General features: G+C 38.7%; 2 protein-coding genes across 19 annotated transcripts in view; one reads left to right on the top strand and one right to left on the bottom strand.

Moving 5' to 3' along the window:
• Positions 1–15,248, bottom strand: part of LOC122879921 (LIM and calponin homology domains-containing protein 1-like) — a 90,704-nt gene extending 75,456 nt beyond the window's left edge. For 11 of the 12 annotated variants that reach the window (XM_044204517.1, XM_044204521.1, XM_044204522.1 and 8 more), the window contains exons 1-2: positions 15,110–15,248; positions 14,117–14,413 (exon numbers count right to left, since the gene is read on the bottom strand). In XM_044204517.1, the coding sequence (XP_044060452.1) occupies positions 14,117–14,218 (102 nt within the window). In that variant the 5' untranslated portion in view covers positions 14,219–14,413; positions 15,110–15,248. Of the gene's footprint in view, positions 1–14,116; positions 14,414–14,948; positions 15,067–15,109 lie in introns of those variants that run through there. The other variant, XM_044204518.1, reaches the window with a different exon arrangement.
• Positions 167–23,939, top strand: LOC122879924 (catechol O-methyltransferase-like). Of its 7 annotated transcripts, XM_044204538.1 has the most exons (6): positions 167–1,450; positions 1,967–2,026; positions 17,187–17,281; positions 18,691–18,954; positions 20,362–20,558; positions 20,646–23,939. In XM_044204538.1, exons 4-6 carry the CDS (start codon positions 18,699–18,701, stop codon positions 20,982–20,984), a joined length of 792 nt encoding a protein of 263 aa, XP_044060473.1. In that variant the 5' UTR covers positions 167–1,450; positions 1,967–2,026; positions 17,187–17,281; positions 18,691–18,698; the 3' UTR covers positions 20,985–23,939. The 7 variants fall into 7 exon arrangements, with proteins under 7 accessions (XP_044060473.1, XP_044060476.1, XP_044060474.1 ...); XM_044204541.1 differs by lacking the exon at positions 1,967–2,026; XM_044204539.1 differs by lacking the exons at positions 167–1,450; positions 1,967–2,026 and adding an exon at positions 10,312–10,328.
• The last annotated feature ends 1,811 nt before the right edge of the window (positions 23,940–25,750 follow it).

Below are 25,750 nucleotides of genomic sequence, written 5' to 3'. Positions count from 1 at the left end.
CCAGACAAATGCCAATCAGCTGAGGGACGATTGTGTCACTTTCCAGAGTGTAGTGACAGCATGCATTCTTGTTGGGAGGGGGGAGGGGGGCGACCAGCTGGGTAACTCTGTGAGTGAGTCTGTCTGTGTGTGTGTGTGTGTGTGTGTGTGTGTGTGTACGCATACGTTTGCATGGGATGGGGATTGAGGGGCTCAGGAATGTTGGGGTGAGTGGGAACAGAATTATGTGTATGAGACTGTGTGTGTGTGAGACAATGAAAGCCATCCCACTCAGTTCTAAAAGCCCCCATTCACGGTGGACCTGAGTCATCTGGTTCTCTGCAGTGTAAAAAAACTGAAAGTAATTTTATCACCAAAAATTTCAGCTTTTAGCTTGAAACAACAGAAAATATCTTTATGAAACAAGGCAAGAGCTGAGGTAGATCTATCTAACTCATGATACTGTCACTTTGTATCCTCAAAATAATGCTGAAACAAGCTGATTAGAGGCTGAAGAAGGCAGTTTGGCTCCAAATTAACACAGATCAATCAATAAATTTGCACTTTAGGCAAAGAATAAGTTGGGAAGAGTCAAGTCAAAACCTGGGCCAATTCAGGGACACAATATGATAAAGCATTAAGTCATCAGTACAATAGATCAAAGCAAGCTAAGAGCCAGGAAGAAAAAGAAAATGGTCTTTTTTCCCCCATAGTATGTTACACTGTTGCTATAAGACTGTCAGTCAGCCTGTCATCCGGCGCAGGTTGCACTTGCTCCCTCGGCAGTCAGAAAGAGTCCAGCTCCCCAGTGCCCCAGCTCAGAAAACTAGGAAACCAGCTCAGCTTGCATGACCCAATTAGAAACATCCCCTGGACGGTGGAGAGACATCAGTCTCTGTCCTATCCATCAAACAGTCCCATATGCCCTGAACAGCTCCAAATAGTGCAGGTGTGAATAACACATGTAATATGTTATTGAGATTGCTCATGCTCAACAGAATTATGTTTTACACATACACTAGAAAGCTGCCCATTAATAACCCAATCTACAACTGCTCCTAAATAAGCTCAAGCAGATGTGGGATAAAAACAGTACACTATTTACTTAAGGATATTTGCTGGAGGGACTGGAGAAAAAGTGTTTCCCGGCTGGTCTAAGAACTTGAATCTGCAATCTTTCAGTCAAAACCCCACAAAGTAAATCAATAAATCTGAGTTTAACGGGAGGCATGCAAAGTGACCCACATTGCCTGCAAATAAGGGCAATCAATAGAGTGATGGCAGATAACATGACAGAGGAGGTACGGCCTGTAATTATGGGGAAAGATTAGAGGGTTGTGACTGAACAGTTTGAGACCGTGAATGGGTCGAGAAAATCTGTTTGGAGGAAGTGAATGAAATATTTTGCAGACTTTTGAACAATTACCGAGCGGCGGTGGTGGTGATGGTGACTGTACAGAACAGATCTCAGGTATGGTTGCTTTCTCCCTGTATCTACTCCACATAGCCAGTGTTGAATATTCTAGATTAACGTGATTAATTTAAAAGAAGACAGGATGGAGAACACTTCTAAAGAGTTTTGTGTGTCTGTTTCAATGTCATCTTTGGTTTGCTGCTTAATGAAAAGGAAAGCAGGTACTTCAAGTAAAACTTAAAAAGCTTTCATTTTCTGGGTAATTCAAAGGAATATTAGTAACTAAAAACAACTCTAGGGCTTTTCAGACATGCTGTGGCTTTCATGAGGAAGTAGCAGAGCACATTGCAAGAAGACTGCATAATAAATTCTACTTCAAGAGTGACTTGGAGTGGCTTTGTTTTTCTGTAAAAAAAAAAAAAAAATTAATGGCAATGTCTTAATTGAAGCAGCTGCGGTTAGTGCAGAGACCTACAGAGGGAAAGTTTCTCCGGCTCATTAGCTTTTATTTTCCCCTTGAATATATCATCATTATACTAGGACTAAATTTAAGTTTCTTATGTTTTGTATCAGGGTGCAGAGAGTCTGACCTCATGCTTGCCGACACCCAATCTACTGTTGGACACACCCACAGTAAGACATGTACATTACCAAAAAAGGCAGATCGATTTAAGCCTATTCTACAGTTATAATGTATGCCATTTTGGATGTAACATCTGTCAGTAATGTTTCTTTTCAGAGTGAGCATTAGGTGCATTGGCTAGCATGGTAAGTAACAACAATTGTTAACAGCTTGCCTGCAGAGAGTGGCTGTGTAGCCCTGGCACACAGCCGGCTGTACCTCCTTCACTCTGGTGGTGTTTGCGTCACACTGCAGTTTGAGTGCCAGGCTGCCCTGCTCTCTCTCCTCCTTGAAATCTCTTTCTCTTTCAGTGCATAAACACACAGACCTGACAGTTGAACAAGATGAATATGTTCACCTTGTCACAGACAGACATGCAACATCAGATGCTAACAGACAAACACAGACAAGCATACAAAGCCAGAAAGTCAAAGGGACATCCAGACTGAGCAGCTGATATTCTCAGTGCTTTGTTCTTTGTGGATGTTTTATAATTCCATCCTTCTATTCATCGAACACTTTTCTATACTGCTTATCCAGTTTGGAATCCAGGTGGGCTATAGGCTATCTCCGTGTGCATCCGGCGAGGGTACATCCTGGACAGGCTGTCAGTCTATCACAGGGGTAAAATGGAATTATTTAATATTTAGGATGGCACGAGAATCTGCCAATTACATCATGACATCATTGTCAGTAGGTCTAAAACCGGTTAAAAGATGACAGATAAAATATGTCTACCATGAGTCAATGTGAAATAAAGAAAGACTAAAAAGACCAGCCAAGATCACGATTTATGCTATATCTATGACGCTCGAAATACAGCATGAGGCAGGAAGTGAAAGGCAGAATGGACGAGAGAGGAAAGCCTGTACTGTGCTAGTTATTGTTTAGTCAGTGTGTCGTCTCAGTCAACATTTGTGTGAAATCAGTAATCACTCAGTTCATTCTTAAATCATGGCTAAAAACCTATTTTGAGGTCACAATGACCTTTAAGTCAAAAGTGTCACCTATTCACTGTCTGAACAACTGTTACATATGGTCAGAATCTCCCCTTCTGTTCCTGAATTATGGTGTTGAATAATGGCCAAAAAAAGCGTTTTTCAAGGACAACGCCAAGTTCAAGTTGACCTTTGACCTTTTGGGTAAAAAATGTCATCACTTCATCGTTGTATCCCATTAAACATGTGTGAAATGTTGTCGTAATTAAGCCATACTGACTATGAAAGGGTACAGTGAGTAAAACTATAAATTTTGTAAGAAAACTGTTTGTCGTAAGTTGTCATCAACTGAACTGGAGGTTGCTTTCACCTAGACCAGTGGCCTACTTTATTTGAATATATTTGGTTGTGAAATGAAGTACCTAAAGTTTTTACTAGATAAGCTGAGCCATTTGGCTTTTCTTTTCCTCCCCACTTCAGAAGAGCACATTTCTTATGTGTGTCTACTTTGGCAGGTATAGCCTTCAAATATCCACATTGCCCTTATTGGAAGTCAACTGCAGCCAACGAATCTACTGCTTTATTTGAAAGCTCCTTGAGATGAAGGGCATTATACGAATCAATCAGTTACAGGCAGGACACAGATAAAACACCAGAATGGCTAATGATCAGTGATGTTGCCTTCAAGATCAGCTACAAAAAAATGGGGAAACAAGGCAATCCTGGTCATCATTGGAAAATGTTTCACTGATTACATAAGAACAGTGGGTTTCCAGAAACTGCAGAATGTGGAATAACCGAGTGGATGCCTGTTGCCTCAGTGACTGCATGAACACAAATGTACAAACAAACACACATAGTGGAGAAGGAGGGGGCTAATCTCCCATCTACTTTGGTAATCCACCACATGGTCACCTCTCACCTCAAACGTGTGTGTGTGTGTTCATAAAGACCCATCTGGACCCAGAGTGGCATGCATTTGCTGACAACTGCATTATTGTCTTACTGCGTCCTCTTTACAATCTGTCCAAATATTGTAACATACAAGAAAGCATTTAGCCATATCTAACACACTGTTGACAAAATACACCTCCTGTAGCACTCATATTATTGAAAAGGTATAGCTCAAATTAGAGAAAAAAATAGTTGTATTAGGTGGCTGAAATAATAGAAGACATACTGTAAGTCTAAGGACCATCAATCTGCTTCTCTGAAACATCTAATCCCTTGGTCTTGTTGTTTCACTAATGCCACTGTGTTAACACGCCAGCTCTTTTCCCTGCTTCACTGGGAGAGGACAGACGGCTTCTGCTGAGATTAAGAAGATCATAACCACAGGATTAGTGATTATTATCTTACTTTCAGGGATTTCACATTTGAAGCTGTGTGGTGCTGATTTATGTACTGGCAAAGAAGCAGCTTCAATCAAATTGTAAAAACTACAGCATCCAATTTTGTATTGCATTTGTATCAGCCACAGCTCAGCTGTGCAGAACGTAGATGGCTATGTTGTGGCTTGTTCAATCAATAGCGCTTTTGATGCTTTAATTGAGGCAACATAAATAAATGACAAACTACTATTACTGTGGCTAATAGAGCATATTTCAAAAAGGATAAAAGTAGTGTTCGAGTCTATTAAAGATCATGATTAGCAGCATCCTGCACCGATGAAAATGGCTAAATTGAAGTACCCACACTATTCCCTGAGGGATCCATAAGATAAGAATTTTCATGTCAACTGAATAAACTGAATATATTGCAACCCCTATCTTGTAAACACTATTTTTATTTACTCTGCTCATGAAATTAGCACGAATCAGACTCATTATCCATTCTGTCCAAATTGCTTAAATGTGAGTGTACTTAACGACTATAAACACACTGACCGCAGATGTCGTAAATTTAGCTTTGAATGCAGAAGAACCAAGTGAAAGACTTTTTTTGCTTTAATCATGTATATGTTTTAACTTAATTCTCATCCTGGAATAATACACTTAACTGTGTACTCTAAGCTCAGCATTCAAGCTGCACGGGGGTTGTGGTAGACCATGGATTTCCAGGTCATCAGAGCATTAAGGTGAGTGATGGAGGGGACATCCTCAATCTAGCCTAAACCCTTCTCTGACAGATGCTTCCTTCTAAAACAACATTCTTCCATGGCTTGTAGTCATAGCAGTGTATCTCATGTACTTTGAGAAAAACTGACAAAAAATCTCATTTAACACATCAGTCAATTCTGTAGGAAAGAATGACAATGCCCCCAAACGGGGAATGACATCATGGATGAATTGGCGCAAGCTTTCCAAAACAGCCTGGGGCCAATAACAGAGAGGTGTGCTGCATTTCTCATTTTCTTCTGCTGTAATGACATCCAACAAGGGAAAGAGCCTTTGGGGCAGATTCAAAACATAACATTTTTATAGTGCAGGTATGACGCTGATCCTCTAATTCAGAGCAACGTGTGTCACTCAAGGACATTTTGGCAGACAAATGGCTGTTGATGGATGTGGATTAGTTTTTGTAAGATTGACCTTGTGACCGTTCGGTCAGGGGCCGGTTTCGCTAAATACCAGGCTATCATGATGCTCTTTGAAAATCAGGAAGGGGATGATGGTGGTTTCATGAGTATACATCAACAGTGTCTGTGCAGCAAAAACCAAAATGTACTTCAAAAAGAACTATGAAGTATCTAATCACAATTGCAAATGCATCTACAATGGAAATTCATTTTATGATGAATGCCAATTAGAACTATAGTATGTGTCAGCTTTAAAAGACGGCTCTACTTTAATATGGGAAGTACAAGCATCAAGATCAAGGCACAGTTTCAAGGATGTCAATTAACTGGTGCCCAAATTTAACATGCTCTGATTACTAACACATCAAAACAATTTTATACTGCGAAGGGAACTGTTTTGAAAACGGGTCCCTTTCTCTGACGTCTCTCCACATGGGCTCACGTTCTCTTTCATTTTAATGAAGGAGATAAACATGATAGATGTCAGTTATTTCTTGCACACTGAAAACTCAATTTGCTCAGCAATAACAACACTCTGACTGTTTTGTTCCACGCAGCACCAAAAACAGAATTTCATTCAAATCTGACCCAATCACAAAATCTCGATTAAGTGGTATATTGTTGACACAATGTACAACTACTACCTGTTTTGCAAAGAAACCTTAAAGGGAAAAAATGCCATTTTTTTATGTGGATGTCCAGTCAGTGTTGATGGTAAATGTAGTCAACTGAAGCAATAAAATCCTCAGTGAGTGCTATATTGACAGAGAAAACTGAAACAGAATGACAGGCTACTTCAGCTTGGATTTCTAGTCTCTGCCTGTGGTGGGGAAGTCTTTGGTTTAGAAGATGTTATTGTGGTGATATTCACAGTAGAAGTGCAGCTAGACTCTGTTAGCTGTGTTGTTATACAGAAGCACGACTCTGTTGGCAGTGCCACTGAGGAGAACTCAGCTTTCTCTGTCAATATAGCACTCACTGAGGAATGTATTTTTTCCTTTAATGCATCTTATACCAAACAAGACATATGGAAGTGTGGAGAGATGACATACTGTTCTTACAATGTGTGAGGATCATCATCAGTGTTAAAAACTCTTGGGTTCTTGGCTTGGTTAATCGTTTTCTGGCTCCTTAATTTAAAGTTTCCATAGCAAACACCAGGAGCTGTCATCAAGTCTACTCCCATTTGGTACTTTAACCTGATCAGATTAGGTTGGTCCTTATTGTCAGTATTTCACTTATGTTTACATGGTGATTGACTGAAAACTGTTTTGCAGTGTAATCTAGTTTATTCTAGTCTAGTCTATTGGATGTCTTCCATTGCCCCTTTGCATGGCCGTCTTAACAAGGGACTTACTACATGATTTATGCCTCTGCAAAATGTTTTTCTGATTCAGTTACGATTTAAAAGAACAAATACCAAAACAGGGTTGGATACCGGTTGCAGCTGTATTTTGAAGTTTTGAGTAGAATTTTTTTTTTTTAACGTGTTGACTTCTACACACACACACATTACAACACTGCACACATAGCAAAAACGCTTGTACCTTAAATCCCAAGATAAAATACTGTGTGAAAGGCAGAATGAGGATTAAATCTTCAATCACAGTGATATCTACACTGAATCTAATAACATGGATCAGTCTGGTGATTTGACTGTTGGGTGCAATGATATCACTGGAATGATATTAGCCATTGACATGTGGATGATATCACTTTCCCTTTCAGGCATATCACAATGTAACATTGTATTATTCACAGCCCCCTAGACATGCCATGACTTGGATAGAAGGAAGTGGGGGTTTGGGGTTAGAGAGAAAGAGAGATACTCAGACAATACTGACACTGAACAACTCTGGGGAAAAAAAAGACATCTTGCCAAGAAAAATGATTTACATTATACATTTTTGCCACATAACGCAGCTATATCAAGCATTAACAAGTGGCTGAGCGCCATCTTCAGACAACTAAACAGCCATGTAAACAGCCATTTGCTACATAGAATAAAAATGAAATATCACTAATAACCATGGAGATATTGCAAAAAGTATGCAAAGAACACTAACCACACAGATTTTTGTTGCGATCAAACTGTGACCCTTTTCTGCGCAAAACTTGATATGCAGGCACAGAGAAGAACACACTGAACACCTTATATCATTTGTTGAGATTCCATTAGTAAATTATGCTTGTTTGACATAACTGTGATAGAGCCGAAATGATTAGTCGGTTAACCGATCAGTCAATCAACAGAAAAATAATTGCCAACTAATTTGATAATTGATTAATGCAAATGGAAATGGAAATGTCATATCACAGTAAATTGAATATCTTAGGGTTTTGCTCAGACAAAAACAAAACCTTTGTGGATGTTACCTTGGGCTCTGGGAAGCTGTTGTCTGCATTTTGCACAGTTTTTTGATTTCATAGAGCAAACAATTAATCCAGTAAATCGAAAATGTTATCTGCAGATTAATCGATAATGAAAATAATCGTTGTTTGCAGCCTTAAACTGTGATGTTACGACAGCAGACAAGACATTTTAATACACTACACTCAAAGTACAAGTTAATGTGCAGAGACAGTCCAAGATGACCTGCCATTTTGTGCAGACACCAGTGCAGACTCAGCTGTCAAAGTCTCGGTTTTAAGCAGGTTTTAAGTCATTTAGTGTATTCTAAGCTGTACAAGACAGTTTCTCTGGCAACATGGCATAACTGCCCGTCTATATAGACTTAATTCAATATTTTACACTGTCTGCTTTTACTGAGTACAATTGAATCCCCAAGGAAAGCCAGCAGCCAACATAAAATACTAATCTCTCATACTTGGCTTTGTTTAAAACTGACAAGATATATTATTACACTCCACATGCCAAACTGGGTTTGCTTTTCTTTGCAAGTTTTTGGTTACATAAACTTTTTTTCCATTTGTTCCAATGCATACAAACTATTTATCAGTGTTTTTCCTGTAGAAATGTCAAAAACAAGGCGAGTGATGAAATTTCGCAACTCTGAGTCATTCTCTCACAGTTGTGCTTTGATATGAATTTGCCAACAGCAAAATAGTCCTCAACCACCATTCAGAAGAAAGCTAATTCATCAAACTACTAAGATGTGTGCTGGGAAAAGAACCAGTCAGATAATTTCATTGGGTTTCCGTTCATACAAAAACACCCTGTGGCTCTATGACACAAATCCATCAACCTAACCAACTGAAGGTTTCCAGGCTCATCAAAGGGCCAGTCAGTCTCTTCTGAAGTTCAGATGAGCCTAAACACCGTCATTAGCGGCAGCGTTACTGATGAGGTGGTGAGAGGAAGCGGTGGGCAAGGAAGTAATGAGTGCAGGTCTGAATGCTTCATCAAGGTGTTGGGTTTTACAGACACATTTGAAAGGATTTGTAATTCAACATGTACAATAAAGCCGTATTTCCACTGCAGGAACTTTCTCCAGGGACTAAGAACCTAGAATTGTGGTGTTCATTAAGGCAAGGGTTGGCTAAATCAATGGTACAAATTATATCTTCTTAATGTTGCTGCAGTGAGACAACATTTATTTTTTTTCTCAACACGTTATAGATAAGGTTTACAGATAAGATTAGACTGCAGTGGAAACGCACACAACAATGGGCTGAAAGAACCTTTTAGTTGGAATAAAAGTTCCAGGTACTTTGGGTGGAAACACGGCTTAAGGGTTACTTGCTTTGTTAGAACAAATCTCTCCTGATCAAAGATTATCTTTGGTCCAAATCTTGGTGAGAAAATGTACTTTAATATTTGGTTGTGACACGCACCTTCTAAAAAATGCAGCCGTGTGTCGGGGTGATGGCAATACTGTGTGGAAACCACTACAACTGTGATTGGTCAGCTAGGGCTATTCTACATATTTCCAATGCTGGTAGAGACTGTTGATAGTGAAGAAAACATGAATCAAGTTGAAGATTCAGGTATCTTCTCCCTTTCAGCAACACTAAATTAATCTACAATTTTATCAGCCATTTCAATGCAAACCATCTTGTGAATTAAATAACAAACATAATTACTTCTTTCTGATTGCATGGCAATAGTCTCCTTTTCAGTTGCTAGAAAACATGCTTTTGTGATCTAGCTACCAAAGTCATTTACAGTGTAAACCCTGTTATGGCAATCTACAGTGTAAAATCCTACGCTGAAGTATGAATCAGTTTCTACTCCGGATGCAACTATGGCGGGACCACCAGAACATGTTGACAGAGAAGCATAAATTTGGTTTATGCAGTGTTGGAATTATTCTCAAATGCCAAAACAAATCAAAATTAAAGAGTAACTGCTCCAGGTTATTAAAAATCACCCCAAACACACTTTGTGTGAACAGGCCTTAAAACAGCACGAGGAAGTGATCAAACATGCTTCTGCAAGACATGTCTATGTTATCTGTTTTCTTGCATAGGTAAACTAGACGCCCATTGTTTAAAAATGGCACACTTTTGGAAGGTGAGAAGATTGAGACCTTTTCATTCAAGAATTTCATATATTGCACATAAAGGTCTTTGACAAAATCTAAACAGTTTCAACAGCTAAGAGTACAAACCTAAAATGAAACAAACAGGAGGACAAAGGACATGCAAAGAGGATGAGGATGCTGAATGGAGTTTCTTTGCTATGTATTGTCAGTGGCAAATCAAAACGTGCAAACAGGGAACTTTTCTTTTTTATATAACCTCTAGCCTCCTGACCTCATATATGACACAGCAGTTGAATATAGGCAGTCAAACACTGGCTTTTGTTATGCTGACTGAGGCTCTGTGTTGTTCTGTTCATTCAGGAACCAGCGACCTGTCTCTGGTTCCCCGAGGTGACTGAAGGGCCGTCACCAGGTGTGTATGGGTAATGAAATCAGTCCCCACGGGGGAAGAGCAACAGAGGAACAACAACATGGGAGTGGTATCAGTTCACTCCTGCCTTTTCAGCTCTTAGCCCTGATCTGCCTTGGAGATTCTAGGTCAGTAGTGGCTTTTTAAAGATTTGATATGTGCCTCCAAGGAGTTTGGTGCTGCTAAATAGGCCTGTAATGGAGCCTGACACGCTTAAAGAGGATCTGTCATTTTCAATATTACTTTGAGATGCAATCAGAATCAGAAATACTTTATTGATCCCTGAGGGGAAACTCTTTTGTTACAGCAAGCTTCGGCAACAGGCAGCATGCACGTTACAATACACTTGGATTATTTTAAACACAGTATGGTAATAACTACACATGAATACATACCAGGTTGATAGTAAGATACCCAGAGTTGAAAACATCCAAAAAATACTGTTAATGTAATAATGTTTTTACACACTCTTTAGAGTGTATAGAAGTTAGTTTTATTGTCCTCTTGGTAATACAGAGGCAGTCAGCAGCAATGAGAAATATGACTGATTGATGCATTAAATATAAATACATTGTATACTATATTTGATAGGTGGAACAGTCTGACCAATACAAATGTAGTGTGGCAGCTGATGATAACAGATTAAATAAATACGCAGGGATGCAACAATATGGCTTAGCCAATACCACTATCTAATATTTCCCCTATTCATGCTGACCCACTATTGACACTGGCATTATTAAGAGTCTTAGTTCAGGTGCTGCAGAGCGAAAAGTCATTAGACATACCTGGTTTCAAGTAATTAATTTTATTTTTATTCTGCTGTTAATCTGATATTTAAATTAAGTGATACACATGGGATCTATTAAATATCTTACTGTCTACTAATGTTTCATAAGAATAATACATGACCAATACGATACTGCTTTTTTAAAGCTGATGTCAGATGTTTTAACCGAAAATATTCCAATATATTGATGCTTCTAAGAAAATATGTCATTAAGGGTTACAAATCACGTCCAGCATTCACTCTACATTGTTAATAACAGCTGAAAAGGTAGCACAAATACAAGGCTGCATCAAACTAGAGACAGCAGTCAGTTAAAAATGCTACACTGATTACATTACGGCAATATTGGTACACTGAAGCATACTGTATATTTTCTACTAAATACATTTGTTTAAAGCCTTTATGTTTTATAATGGGTTTTAGTACAAAACTACAAAAAAGAAAAACAATAAGATTCATGTTCACTGAGAAAAACAGGAGCAAGTGGGACTGTGCAGACCACAAAAATAACCTTCAAATTAGACTGCAACAAACAATTATTTTCATTATTGATTAGTCTGCTGATTATTTTCTCCATGAATCATTTGGTCTATGAAACATCAGAAAATAGAGAAAATTAACCATCACATTTTCCCAGGGCCCAACAGTTCAACAGTTTAAAAACTAATAGCAGGGTTCAACGTTAATGTTCTTTTTTCAGAAATCTCCTTACCCAAAGTCAATTTTACTTGCCCCTATACAAATTGTTTTATTTATTAGCGGTTATCAAATAACAACAATGACTAAAGTTAATTGTCATGTTTAATCTATATTTAAAGGTGCAATGTGTAAGAATTTAAAAGATTTCAGAGTTTAAAACATTCAAAAATTCACTAATTATCAACAAAATGTTTTGACGTTATGTTAAAGACGTCTATGTATTGTGTTGCAGAGATATCTACGAACGAGCTAGCCTTGGCACACCACTTAGTATAGCTCAGGCCCCGCCATTGTAAAACACCTCATTCAAACTCCGACAGAAACAAAATAAAACTCACCAAAACCGTCTTGGTTTGTCTTTTCACTGTTCCAACAAACTCTGGTTTGGTCGAAATAAATACTTAATTCACCGAGTGAGATGTGAAAAATATTCTGTCTCTACCTCTCTGATGCCCCATCTCCCTCTTGCTGCTCTCCCACTTGACACCCCTCCTGTCCCCGCCTGAACGTACCGCATCTTTGTTGTCCCTGGAGTCCTGGATGGAGACGCTGTAAATCACCTCGGTACTGTATTCCCTGACGTCAAACTGTTCTGCCCATTCCGGCACCAGCCAGCATTCCCTGCTGTGTAGCCCCCGCCCCAGGCCTGAAAACCTCCTCCTCCCGGCATTCCAAAGTTCCTGTGCTGGGACTGCTATGTTAGCTGCACAGCTAACTGAGCTAACTAGCTAACGGCAGTTAGCAGCAGTTATGACCTGATATGTGATATGCATATCCTATTTTTTCTGTATGAATTCAACAGGTGAGAGTAGTCTCAATTCTTACACATTGTACCTTTATTTAAGTAGATTAATCAGATGCAAAGCAACAAACATTCTTGCATATCTCCATAACCGCCACCATTTTTTCACGAGTGCCCGATCAGTATTGTGCATGTGCAACTCTCAACAGAGATAGGGGAAGCGAGATGGCTCACTCCTTAGCTACGTCCATCATCAGCTCCAGAAAAAACTATGTGTTTCATTCTTTTTTACCACTTGCCGGGTAAGTGAGTTGCTAGATTTACTAGCCTGACGTGGCATTTTACTTGCCCTCGGCAATTGGGCAATCCTTATTGTTGAGCATAGTTGAGAATAGTGTTCAGTGTTTTCTTTTTGGACATTTTTGTTGAAAAAAAATTGAAAACATTATTAATTGAATATCATAATTGTCTCTGTCAATTGACAAATCAACTAAATAATTTCAGCTCTACTGTCAACCTTTTGTTTTTGTAAATAGGCGATGACTGAAGAAAGCGTTCTAAGGGTAGCACCCAAAGGCCATGCATTCAGTGTGCCGATAATTAGTTAAATGTAAATGAGGGAAGAGTATGGGGGGGCCCCCAGTCCTCTCCTGTGCAGAGGCCCCATTATCCTTACCAACGCCCATGCTACATTGAATCACTCACTAAAAACAAGTCGTGCCACAGTGGGCAAATCAGATTTTTAAGCCTTTATGTAAACCTGCAATGCTGTGACTGCATTCCTCCAACATGCAACAGTTCACAGTGTTTTGAAGGCTGACAAGAGGACAGCTCACTGCAGGATGACAGAGTCAAATGCAATGAGGGCAGGCAAGTGTCGTGATTGAAATTCTCCCAGAACAAAACCTCGTTTGTGTGATTATTGTTCACCAGGCTCGCAATGAGGCAAAAATCCATTCCACATGATGCAGCCATTGTTTTCAGCCAAACACGCACCAGGCCCCACAGCAGCCACAGCTACTGTACAATGGCCCTCACCAAAAACAACTGAAAGCCTGCTGCAACATTTAGGAGGGTCTAGTACAAATAAGTGCAACATCATATTTAGGATATTACGGTATTATTGTAGTTAAGATATATCATTAGAGGTTAAAATTGTCACTTTCTATTTTGAGGGTAAAAAGGTAGTTATTAACTCAGTACTGAGTTTCTCAGAGGTAAGTTATTATAGGAATGTTATATTGCAGAAGATTAAAATACCAAGAAATTCAACATGTTGGCGATAAATGCATTACTAAGCAACAGGCACACCGTAACTCACCACAGAAACATAAATGTGATTTTTCGTCGGAATCTGAGTCAAATTATTGCAGTTTGAGTCACCTTTCAACAGGTGACGAAGCAATAAAATCAAACTGCCGTTTAAAGGAAAAGGCGCTGCAGATACAGGCTGCAAACCAGTAACTGAGGGCACACGATGACAAAAAAATACACCTGCGCGAAAGGGGAGAAAAGTGCTGAGGAGTTGATACAGTATTTGGACTCTTGTGCTTGACTCACCTCTATCCATTTCTGCGCCTCCTGAAACGCGGAGTCTGCGGCCGACTCGGTCACAGAGTGATGCTGATGAGACGGTCCTATGTCTGCAACCGGACTTGCCATTGGCGAAGAGGCTGTGCTCTCCAACTATTAAAGCCTGTAAAAATGTGTTAAAGCAGCTCAGTGCCGCGTTATTCCACCAAAATTTGTCGTGAACCGTGTCTGTCAGCCCTTTCTCCTCCGTCGGTTGTAGGTGTTGCAGCAGCACCGGCGAAGCGAACGAACCAGTTCCTGCTCTCCGGTATCGCTCCTGTTGGTCTATGGGCAGACAACCAGCGTCAAGTTAGCCACAGTCACTTATAGGGCTTCCGGTGTGACGGATAAAAACAAAAGCCTATGTCGAGGAACATTCTGCCTAATTGGGGGATTTCAAATTCCACACAGTATTACAATACATGCCATAACAGTAATCATTTCTATCACTTCCTTTAAATGCCCCGTAATTTGGATCCTTTCAGCATTTTCTTAATATTTAACGTAAGCCATCTTACTGACTGTTAGCTAACTTAGTTTCTTGATTAGAGTTAGCTTATGTTAGCCGACAATGTTAGTGCTTAATGTTAAGTTACAGGGATGTGGACATTTAAGAATAACTAGTTAAACACCTTAAAAACTTAGAAGAGTAACGTTAACGTTACTAAGGACTTGCACATTTTTGGTGGGCGGTGAAAATTGGAAAAAGTCAGGAGAGGCATAAGAGAAGGTAAAGTTACCAATTTACCTGCAGGCTAATACGTTAGCGTTAGTTAGCTAACGTAAGTTAGTTAGCTTATCAAACGTTCAAAGTACAAACCTTTAACAGCCCAACATCGTGCCTTTCCTGTAGCTAATCATCATTTTTACATTTGAGCCTTTTATGTTGCATTAACTAATGAGTAACGTTACATTGCAGTCACATAACTTAACTCAAAGATTAGCCAAACCCTGTAGGTCGTTTCACAACACTTAACCTACCATTTCCAGATTCCGCAAAGACTCCTTTATCCAACTGAAATGAAAAATATTCCAATGGCTGCACAGCTGAAATGTTTTTTTTTTTGTTTTGTTTTTCAAGCAATTATTTTAGTTTCTCAAACTAAACACCAATGGCAGCCGGAAGTGAATATGCGTCTTTATTTTGGCGTACAACCCAACAGAAAGGTAACCGGAAATTGAATATTTATTTGCTCGTTTTGTATGATTAATGAAAATATGAACTCATTAAGATTAATGAAGATAAGTGAACGTGATAGTAAAACTTTTAATTTCTGAGGTGCGTTGTACAGGAAGGCAATATACCACTTGATGTCCAATATCATGAATGGTTGTGAATGAATGTGAATTAAAACATTATGGTATTTATTTCCATTTATAGTTTGTTTGTGTTTGTCTTTTGCAAGCCTACTTAAGGTTTTTTGTTTAAAAACGCATAAGAGCTAATGTCTTTATTTACAGCTTGTAATGATGCTACCTGGCTGTCAGTGTTAGTCAGGCCCATTGGCTTTCCCTCCTCCAGCCATTTGTTTAGGCTCTTATTTTGGTTGCAAAACAGCTTTGCTTCCGGTTGTAATGTAGCTGTTCCTGGCTAACTTGATGCAGCTGGATTTACTGGACTTGGACACCGCAGTATGATTCGCTCTAATGGCCAAAAATACACCGCTCCACCACCAGCCAATGAGGGCAGCAACACACTGGGGATCCTACACCCACTTTCACCATATGGGGCAACTGAGAGAGCAGAGAGTTCACTGATTTAGAGCAAAGGCACCCAAAACAAAGGGTCAACTCTGACCTCCAGTCATTCATCATTATGAGGCAATTAACAATTAACAAAATTATACTATTTAGGAAATGTCTTTATCTTTGTTAATTAAGCTAATCTCATGTCACTTTCATCAGTTTGATACTGGTCCAAATGATGGTTTCTGTGATTTGTTAGTCTAAAAAAAATGATTAATGAACTCAATTCTGCTTGTAAAACGTTGGGTAAACTAAGTTCACCTGGGTTTCCCTCCACCAGGCCTACACGAAAAGATTAATAATGAAATGGTTGACGTTAAAATCTGTAGAGGCTAAAGTGGGAAAACTTTTTGAAGCTTTGTCATTCTATTTTGACCCATTTATTTAGTTTAATTAGAAAATCCCTCTATAGCTTAATGGTAAATTCAGATTCAATTCCCTCAGTCTAATATATCTTAAATCTCTGCGTCAGGCTTGTTGTTATTTTGGGGGACATAATAAATTGTGTTGTGATAGTTTTTGCTTTGGAAATGCTAATGCTTCAACACGGACAAATGCTCAATTCTCTAGCTGGCAACAAAACATGAGCAAGTTTGCACCTCAGGAAATATTGTTTTGTAATCTGTAATCTGCATCTTGAATTTGATATCTCACCATATTCTCACCTGTAAACACAGCCAGCTGTGTTCGCTGGAGTGCACAGCCAAGCCAGATGTACCGCTGTGTTTTGCCCCTGTACTCCCATGAAAGACATTTCTAACAGCATTTACAGTGAAATACATTCCCACTTTGGTCAATGAAATAATAAAATAAGTCAGCACGATCAGGGAGATTTCTCAAAATGAAAGGACACACACATCATTTCAACATTTTTAAGCACGATACAAAACAAAGCTATTCCTTTATCAAACTGTATCCTGCACCTTAGGAGCTCCCAAGCTTAGATGATACTAATCAAGACTTTTCCAGGACCTGCACACATCCACTGTTGTGGTGATATTCTTACATGTTTGCTGACCTCTTGTGGAATAATGCAGCAGTACTGAAAAGCTGGAGGAGGAGCTTCCCAGGCAGGCATACTGTGTGCGTCTGTTTGTTCATTTGTAATGAGGGTGTCAGATAAGATAAGATATACTTTAAATGTCCCCGCAGGACTCTGTCCTGCAGTTCCACAGAAGATAAAATCATACTGCATAATAAAGAGGTTTCTATTTCCTGGATGCCAAAAACAGTTTAGTGTGGTTTTCTTTCACGTCAACTTAGTCCCACAATATCTGTGTCTAAGAGGAGATCATGGTTTGTTTTTCGGCAGGCCGGCTGTTTTCATTATGCTGCTTGCCTTCTTGACAGTCCCATCTGTGTTTGACAGAAGGCACTCTTAACCTGGACGGGCAACACGGCAGTTTGGCAAGTATTACATCTCTCCTGCTAATATGTTATTACTTCTGTCTCAAGGTCTGATGTCCTTGTTAAAAATTGAATTATCTTTGTTACGGATGTTTTAATAAGCTACTAGAATATCCAGAATCCAAATTCTTCCAATTTAAAACTAAAACACCATTAACCACACATGTGTTTTAATGTAATATTGTTATAAACATTGTAACAAAGTTGTATATTTAGTCCTTTTTTATTTATTACGAGATGCAGTAGCCTATGAATCAAGCCTGTATTAAAGAGGAATAAGTTAAAACCTGGAGGGGCTCTGCAAAAAATAAACTTGGTATTAATTAAATGTAGCCTTAAATCTCGACAGAAATGGTCTATCTTTGTGCTATTTTGATTTTTGAACAAGTTTGTTCCATCGTGTCATGTGTGGTATGTCACAAAATGCAGGCTTGTGATTGTTTATAGCCTAAGTACATTTATGGGACCACAAAGATATATTGTACATTCAGCTCGCAAAATAATGTTTTAAAATGCAATGGGGAAAAAATTCCTAGGAAAAAGAGAGTTGATGGTTGAGAATCTGCAGGTTTTTGTTCCAGTTTAACAGCAGATTTACTCAGTGAAAGCACTTGCTGTACTATTTGATTGGAAGTAAAATATGCAGACTCTCTGCCTTTCATGACTTACAGTTTGACATTCCTACATTTAAAAGGTGTAATGATTTAGCAATTGAAACATTTTAGAGGCTCATGCCAACAGAAGTAACATATTGTGTCTGCAGGGGGTGCCAGAGGCCAGTGTTTTTCAAATTTTTGCACTGGTTGCCAGTTAAAAAAAATACAAATGAAACAAATCACATATTGCTTAATGCACTCCCTAATGCTATTGATTATTAAGTGATTAAGTGTATGATTGAGTATCAAACAGGCAGTTTGACAATTTGAGCTGTTCATCCCCAGTAATAATAACTTGTCATAATAACTGGAGAAACACCTGCTGTACACAGTAATGTCATAATGTCCCCAAAAGCTACCATTTCAAACTTAAGTAAAGTCAAGTGTGAAACAGTGAACACATTTAACTTTTGCATGCTAACATACAGAACATTTATATTTTTCTTTAACTTACCTTTTAACCAAAATAGAATCAGAAAATACCTCATAATTTATGAGAAACGGCTGTTCATGGCTGCCTGAATAATCTGCTGAAAATAACGTTTTTTTTACTTTGAACTCTTGATTTATTTTCTTGCACAAATAATAAGCCAAGAATCAGAGTTGGGATTTCATAAGAACCGGAACTGATGAAAAATCCGAATTATAATAACTAAAATCGAAGTGATATCAAATGGGTTCCTTTTCTCAGTGATTTCACTTTCTCTTCCTTTCATCTACAGGTTTTGACGGTTCTTTCTGTCTTCCTCACAGCTTTTGAAATGTGGCTCATGGTCGCTTCCGTCCTGCCACTTCCTGCCATCATCATGGTATCCACTCGTTATCGTGTCAAAGTTGCCGCGCTGTGCCATCGAGCTCTGGCCTGGGCACTGAGGCTGGTGCGAGGGAGAGTGTGTGTAAGGAGCACCCATGCCTTTGTGTTCTCCAAATGCACCCATGGCAAAGTTGACAGTGTCCTGGAGACCTTTGACCTTTACGCTGACTCACATCCCTCCCTCTGCATCAGCCCACAGACTGGTCAGTATGCATTAGAATTACTTTATTTACCAAGTGCATTAAGTTACAAGACAAAGGTTGGTTCAAACACAACAGCATTAGAAACTTCACTGCAGTTGAATCTGGAAAATTGACACTAGCTCAAGACTAGCACAAACCGCTGAGAACATTTGCCTGCCTGGATGTGTTTCCAGGAACACGTAGCTAAAGTTAAATGTAGTCACGGTCTTTTTTAGCTACATTACAGGTCATTTGAAGTCCCTATATCCAAAGGCTAGGCTTAGAGATCCAGTGAGAAGCTACTGAGACCAGCAGAGTTTATTGTGTTTTGATTCAATGTTACACACATGTGGTGGGCAGGAGCACACTGTGATACAGTGGAACATTTGGGAGTCCTAATCTGGAATCAATAAAAAAGAGTTGCAATATAAGTTTGAAGTTGATTTATTTACTTGAATATGACTCATATTCAGAGTCAGCAACTCAAGTGTTTATCTCTGGTGCAGGGACATGAACAACACAGCTGAGATGAAGGTTTGACTAATATGAGTTTAGGCCATATTTTATATTATTTTGGTAAAGCTACTGAGAGATGATTTTGGTGATTTCTTTGGACCCTTTTCTGCTTCTGTAATATGCATATCTCTAAGTTGTAGTGTATAATCTATAATGGGTTTTTTTTGTTGTTGCTACAAACTCATCAGTGTGGTGTTTCTGCACTGCACTTCACCTGTCAGTCAGTTAGTGTGGGTCATACTGTGATATCTGCTTTAGATTTTCTGTTGTTTTTGATGTTAACTGAGTTTCTGAAGATGGCGCTCTATACTTTGGCTGTTGCGCAACTATGACGAACAATGTTTTTGCAAATAAATATGAAATGTAAAACAAAATTGACACTATTTCTATTAAAATCTCCAGTGGTGGAAAGTAACTAAGTACATTTACTCAAGTACTGTACTTAAGTAAATATGAGGTGCTTGTACTTTACTTGAGTATCAATAATTATAATCCAATAATATAATATACATTATTCTGAAATAGGCCATTCTGTATAATGAGTACTTTTACTTTTTGTACTTTAAATATATTTTGATGCTAATATTTTTACTTAAGTCAAGTTTTGAATGCAGGACTTTTACTTATCTGCATATCTTTCAGCCATACGTTCCTTACATTATATTAATAATACACCAGTCACATTTTTACCATTACTGTATTTTGCCACAGGTGATTTGATCAAAAAACATTAGTTTTGGAAAACTAGTGCTTTCTGTTTGGAAATTCATGTCCAGTGTAACAAATGCTCTACATTTAAATTAAAATTGTGTAGGATTTGAATTTATGCATTCACGACACAACAGCATCAACAACCTATAATCTTCTGGTCAAAGCCAATGGACAAATCAGTCATCCCTGTTCCTCTTCTAGGTGAGGCACTGGATGAAGTGGTGAGGCACGTCCGTCCCTCCTGGGTGTTGGAGCTGGGGATGCACTGTGGCTACAGTTCTGTCCGCCTGCTGCGTCTGCTGCCCCCTGCTGGCAGACTGATCACAGTGGAGCTGGACCCACTCACAGCCGAGCTAGGGGAGGAAATCATACTTGTAGCTGGCTTCAAACACTCCCAGGTAGCCCAGGGAACTTAACACTCATAACAGGAAACCATAATTTAAGTGAGGGATTCTAACCCATTTTCCTATTCTGATTCTTTGCAGTTCCAGGTGTTGACATCTAGCTCAGCTGAGGCCATCCCAACATTGCATCCTTTTCTTGAGGCTGATCAAGGGACCAGTGAGGGGCTCAATCTGGTGCTGATGGACCATGACCCCCAGCAGTACCTTCCAGACCTGCTGGCTCTGGAGAGAGAGGAGCTCCTCAGCCCCTCCGGCTGCTCTGTTCTTCTGATCTACAGGAACCAAAGAGCTGAAGATTTCAGAGAAATCCTGGATCACATCAGAACGAGGTCTGACTGCTACCACATCAAGTCAGAGCTTCAGTTTATGACGGAGATCTTCTACCAAAAGGAAAGCGTGAGGGTAGATGGCAAAATCTAAAGATGTGGGTTTGTGCTTTCAGTTTGTTTGGACTATATCAACCAATAGTGTTAAATACTTCATCCTCTCTAGTATTACTTGTTGATCAAAGAATTGGAGGATAAAAAAATATGTGCTGAATAAATGGTTTTCTACAGTTTGTCAAACTGTTATTGAAAAACTACTTTGTTTCCTTGGATGACTTTAGGAAGAAACAAAATAAAATAGTTTTTATCTTTGTCTGCCAGAAAGTTTGATTCAAAGTTATTATTATTAAGATAAGATAAGCCTTTATTGATCCTCATAGGGAAAATTCAGGTGTTGCAGCAGCACAAGAACAGAAACAAGTACAGATAAATAGAGAAAATTATTAAATAACACCATAAATGTACACCAGAATAGGATATAATATGATTATTAGTAATGAAACAAGTGATATGTATTACAATATTGGTATGTAAAACAGTATTCATGCTATAAATTACTCTCAATAATTTTAAATATCAGATGATATTGCTGGAAATAATTTACAGCAGAAAAGGAAAGTATGATAGTTTCTGCAGCCTTATCCCCAAACAATTACACACAATAATTACAATAACACACAGGTAGAAGAGGTGCAAAATACTACTTAATTTTGTTTGTAATATTAGCAAAGTCACAAAGCTGCTTACATAATCACCTCTAAGGAAAAAATGACTAGATGTAGAACACAGAGTAACCACTTGGTGGCGTTCTCTGCTTTTTAAAAGAATAGAAACTCAGGCATTGACCTGGGTTTTACATGTTATTTTATGTTTCCTGATTTATTCATGACGAGGTGGATGGATGATCCACGGCAGTCTTGTTTTGACCAGTCGTCACCCCCCTTTTTTTTTTTCATTTCTTGCCCTAACTGGTCATAATGTCTAAGATTTAGTGTCCCAGCAAGCTCTGCATCTTAAATGAGGATAATCAGTGTTGTCTGAATTGTTTCAGAATTTGCCAATAATGGCACTGCTGAGGCTTTCAAAGCAGCTGGAAAGCTATTATATGGTTTACAGACAATTTACAGCAGATTTTAAATAAATAATAATTGTGCAAAAACACGATTTAATTAAATGCAATATTTCCGGGGTTCACAATTGTGCAACAGCGAGATGAATGTTGTAATAACTAATTTTATACAAACTTAGCGAGCTTACTGCAGTTAAAGAGAGACAGATAGAAAAAGAGAGTCAGGGGAAGTGGTGTAAACTGTCAACTACTATAAATTAGTCACAGAGGTTAGGTAATACATGGTCAGGGATGAGAACTTTGTAAATCCATCCAGTTTAACTGTTCACTGTGAATGTCTCCACAGAGCAGAACAGGTTAAAGAGCTGGCAAAATTTGAAGAGCTGCATGAATACTTTATAATCTCATGCATGGATCATTATTTGCACTGCAGGGGAAGTGGATCTTGCATTTGCTGAACACAGGAAATAACATAGGAAAGTAGACTACAGGCATGTGGGTTATTGTCTGCTCCCCAACTGATAATACTACGTCTGTTACTGAGAACTGCAGAAGCATAAACAACCAACTGATTAGTATACAAAGTTAGTCTCATAATCATCAAAATATAACAACTTTAATTCCAAATTAAGACGTGTACCATTTGGAAAAAGGTGACGCCCACTCTGAGGAAGTGATTGCCTGCATGAAAGTCAAAGTACTGAATATTATTATTGCTAATTAGCAATCTGGAGCATTTCACTTAGAAAATAGCAACAGTCAGGGTGGGTGTAATCATCTGTGAGGATGTTTTTCATTCCATTAAAAGGACTTTGCAATTTGTGTTTTGGAATGAAAGAACTTGTGTCTTGATGACAACAACGATTCAAGTCTTTGGATTCTGTTTTCTAGCAGAGTTTGTTGTCTTTGTAAATATTTACTGCAAGTTTCTGAACCAGCAAATGTAAACCAGTTTTTGACATATGAACTGATATTCCCATTTAATAAAGAAAAGCCAACATGGTATAAATAACACAGTAATTTGACTCAACTGTCCTTATTGTACCCCAAATCAGATTTGCACAAGTGAAAAGAAAAGCAGGAATATTTTTTGGTTGCAGGATTTACACTCATCCCCAGCCCATGTATTCCCTACTAGTTACGTTAGTAGACTTAATGCAAATCTACAAATGTATTTTGTATTTCTGTGAACCTGTCATGCTGTTTTTCATGTTGATGTTTACATATTTGGAAGTATTTGGCTCCAACAGACTGTACTAAGAGATAATGACTCTTTGATACTAGCAGGCATTTTAGAAACACACTGGCAAAATTACAATCATTTTAGCTGTACACAGCATGTCCCCAAATGGCCAATGTGTGAAATATAATTACACAAAGTAGACCAACTGTAATGATTGCTCATTAGCTTCCACCATCATCTCAGCCCAGATAGTCTCCCACAACACAATTGTTAGAGCCAAGACGTGGTCAATTTCTCAGCTGTCAGATGTGATTTAACATTTCCTTGTCCTCCTTTCAGAGTACCACTAGTCTACACAATGATGTACAACGAAATGTAAACATCATGCTCTATGACCACCCCAACCTTCGCCCCTTCCTCCAAGTTTCCTAAAAATTCCTATTTTAATGGGTTCAATTTCTGGGTTTCCTCCTTCATCAGACTATGAACATGCTCTCTGTGCTATGGAGGCTGGAGAACTGATGTAAACACAGCTTTCAATTATAAATCAAACTCTAAAAGAGCCACAGTCTACTGCCCTTGGGCTCTCTGCACAAAGGCCCAGCCTTCAAACACCCCACATTGCACTGCTGAGAACTTACGGACAGCTATTCACCAGTATACATTCACAACTTAAACAGAAACCTTTTCAGTGGCCGTGAGTGTCAAAGATATGCAGAGAATGTTCTGCTCATCTTATATGATATTATATGTTGGCTGCTATACCATCTATGATTATATAATACACTTTAAGCAGAGGTTTGACAGTATGGGCAGTGTTGCTGGATTTTTGTCATAGTATTTGTATTTGTGTTGATTTACATAATTTCATCAAACATATAGATTAGTTGTGCTATTCTGTCCCTTGTACATCAATTTATAGAATACAGCACTGTGAGAAGAACACATGAAATAAAATTGTACATTTTTTACTGCTGAATAAATACGCTGTTACTGTAACTAACACTTCTTGATTACAGGGGAAACAAGTCCTCCAAACTGAATGACATAATACATTGTTTTTCATTGCAGTCTACAAACTAAATAAGCGTTTTCTAATCCAATGTCCCTATCTGCAGGATGATATTGCTGTCAGTTCCTTCCAAAATGCTACAATTGACCCTTACAAACTTTATTCATATGACTATTTTATGATCTTATGGTTAAGGTTTGATTTGGTTTCGTCACTTGATGACTTGGCTTGGTTATCGCTTGGGAACGAGGTTAGGAAAAGATCCTGGTTTGGGTTTACTTACGTTGAGTCATCTCCATGACAAAGGAGCAAACGCCATCTACTGATGAAGAAAGTGAGGCTCTGGAAAAAAGCTAGTATGCGGGTCTAATCTTAAGATAATTTTATGAACCTGCTTAGTTAAACCTGCAGAAACATATTTTTGTAGCCATTTGGGGGCAGCAGAAACAAACTGTAATCACAACATTGACATATTATTATAGACTACCTATTTTTAGCAGATAAGGAGCAACATTATCATTCACTTGAAGTCCTGTTTCTGTCCACCTGGCAAATGTAAATCCAATATTCACTCTCCTTTTAGCTCTGTTTTAGTCTCCACCGACTCATGAGGGAAATATCTGGCTCTTTAGCTGCTAAATGCTCCACTGTGTTCCCAAGCTAGTTGCTAACTTTGTCTGTCTGCCTGTCTGTGCTGAGCAGGTAGTGTGCAGTGTATTTATCAAAGCTTTTTCACTGCCTGCTGTGCCTAGATGCTGATGAGAGTGGTGAGAGTGAAGCAAAGCAGTAAAGTTGCCGGCCAGAAAACCAAAACCAAAAGCTCCATAAAGCTGAGGTGAACTGCAGAATCAGATAATAATTATCTGTGGGTTTGTCACTATGACATCTTTCACATACAGTAAGTCATGTGATCCATGGCTAACATAAAAATATTGATTAGCCACCTTAAGGTTAGGAAACAATCACAGTCATAGTTAAAAGAAACCAACGTCAACAGTTGGTGGGAAATGAGATGTGAACAGCAGTTTCCTGTATCATAGTAACATCACATTACTTTTATGTTTTGCTCCTGATAGACAAGAGTCATGATGCAAATGGCCACTAGAGGTCCTTGTCAGGTAATTGTAAACAAAGGCCATTTGGGCATTTGAACAACCAACTAGCTGTCATTTTGTGAGGACCATCTCCAGGGGATACTGGCGACATAAAGTCACTTCAAAACACAGAAACCCAAATTTCACAGAGACAAATAATGTGAAGCTCTTAAAGTGTGAAATGAACATGACAAACATTTTATCTTGTGATCAGTGGAAACAAAGGCTGCATGTGAGGAGCTCCACTGTGTCACAACATGTTAGTCTTAACTGAGGGGCATTTTCTCAGTCAACAATGCACCACAACAATCTTCTCTCATGAACATTTGTTGGTTGAGTAAATAATTTTAGTCTCATAGCATTATAAACACTTGTTTACAGCAAAGTCATTTTGAATTCAAACCATGTTTCTTCTCAGGCAGTGAAGGAACAAAAGCATTCCCCTCTGCGTCTGGTTCATCAACTGGAGTGGGCAGAGCAAAAGGAGAAAGAAGACTCTTGA

The sequence above is a fragment of the Siniperca chuatsi genome, linkage group LG8, assembly GCF_020085105.1.
Source record: "Siniperca chuatsi isolate FFG_IHB_CAS linkage group LG8, ASM2008510v1, whole genome shotgun sequence".
Classification (NCBI taxonomy): Eukaryota; Metazoa; Chordata; class Actinopteri; order Centrarchiformes; family Sinipercidae; genus Siniperca; species Siniperca chuatsi.
Note: the sequence above shows the minus strand (reverse complement) of the source record. Positions and strands in the feature narration are given on the sequence as shown.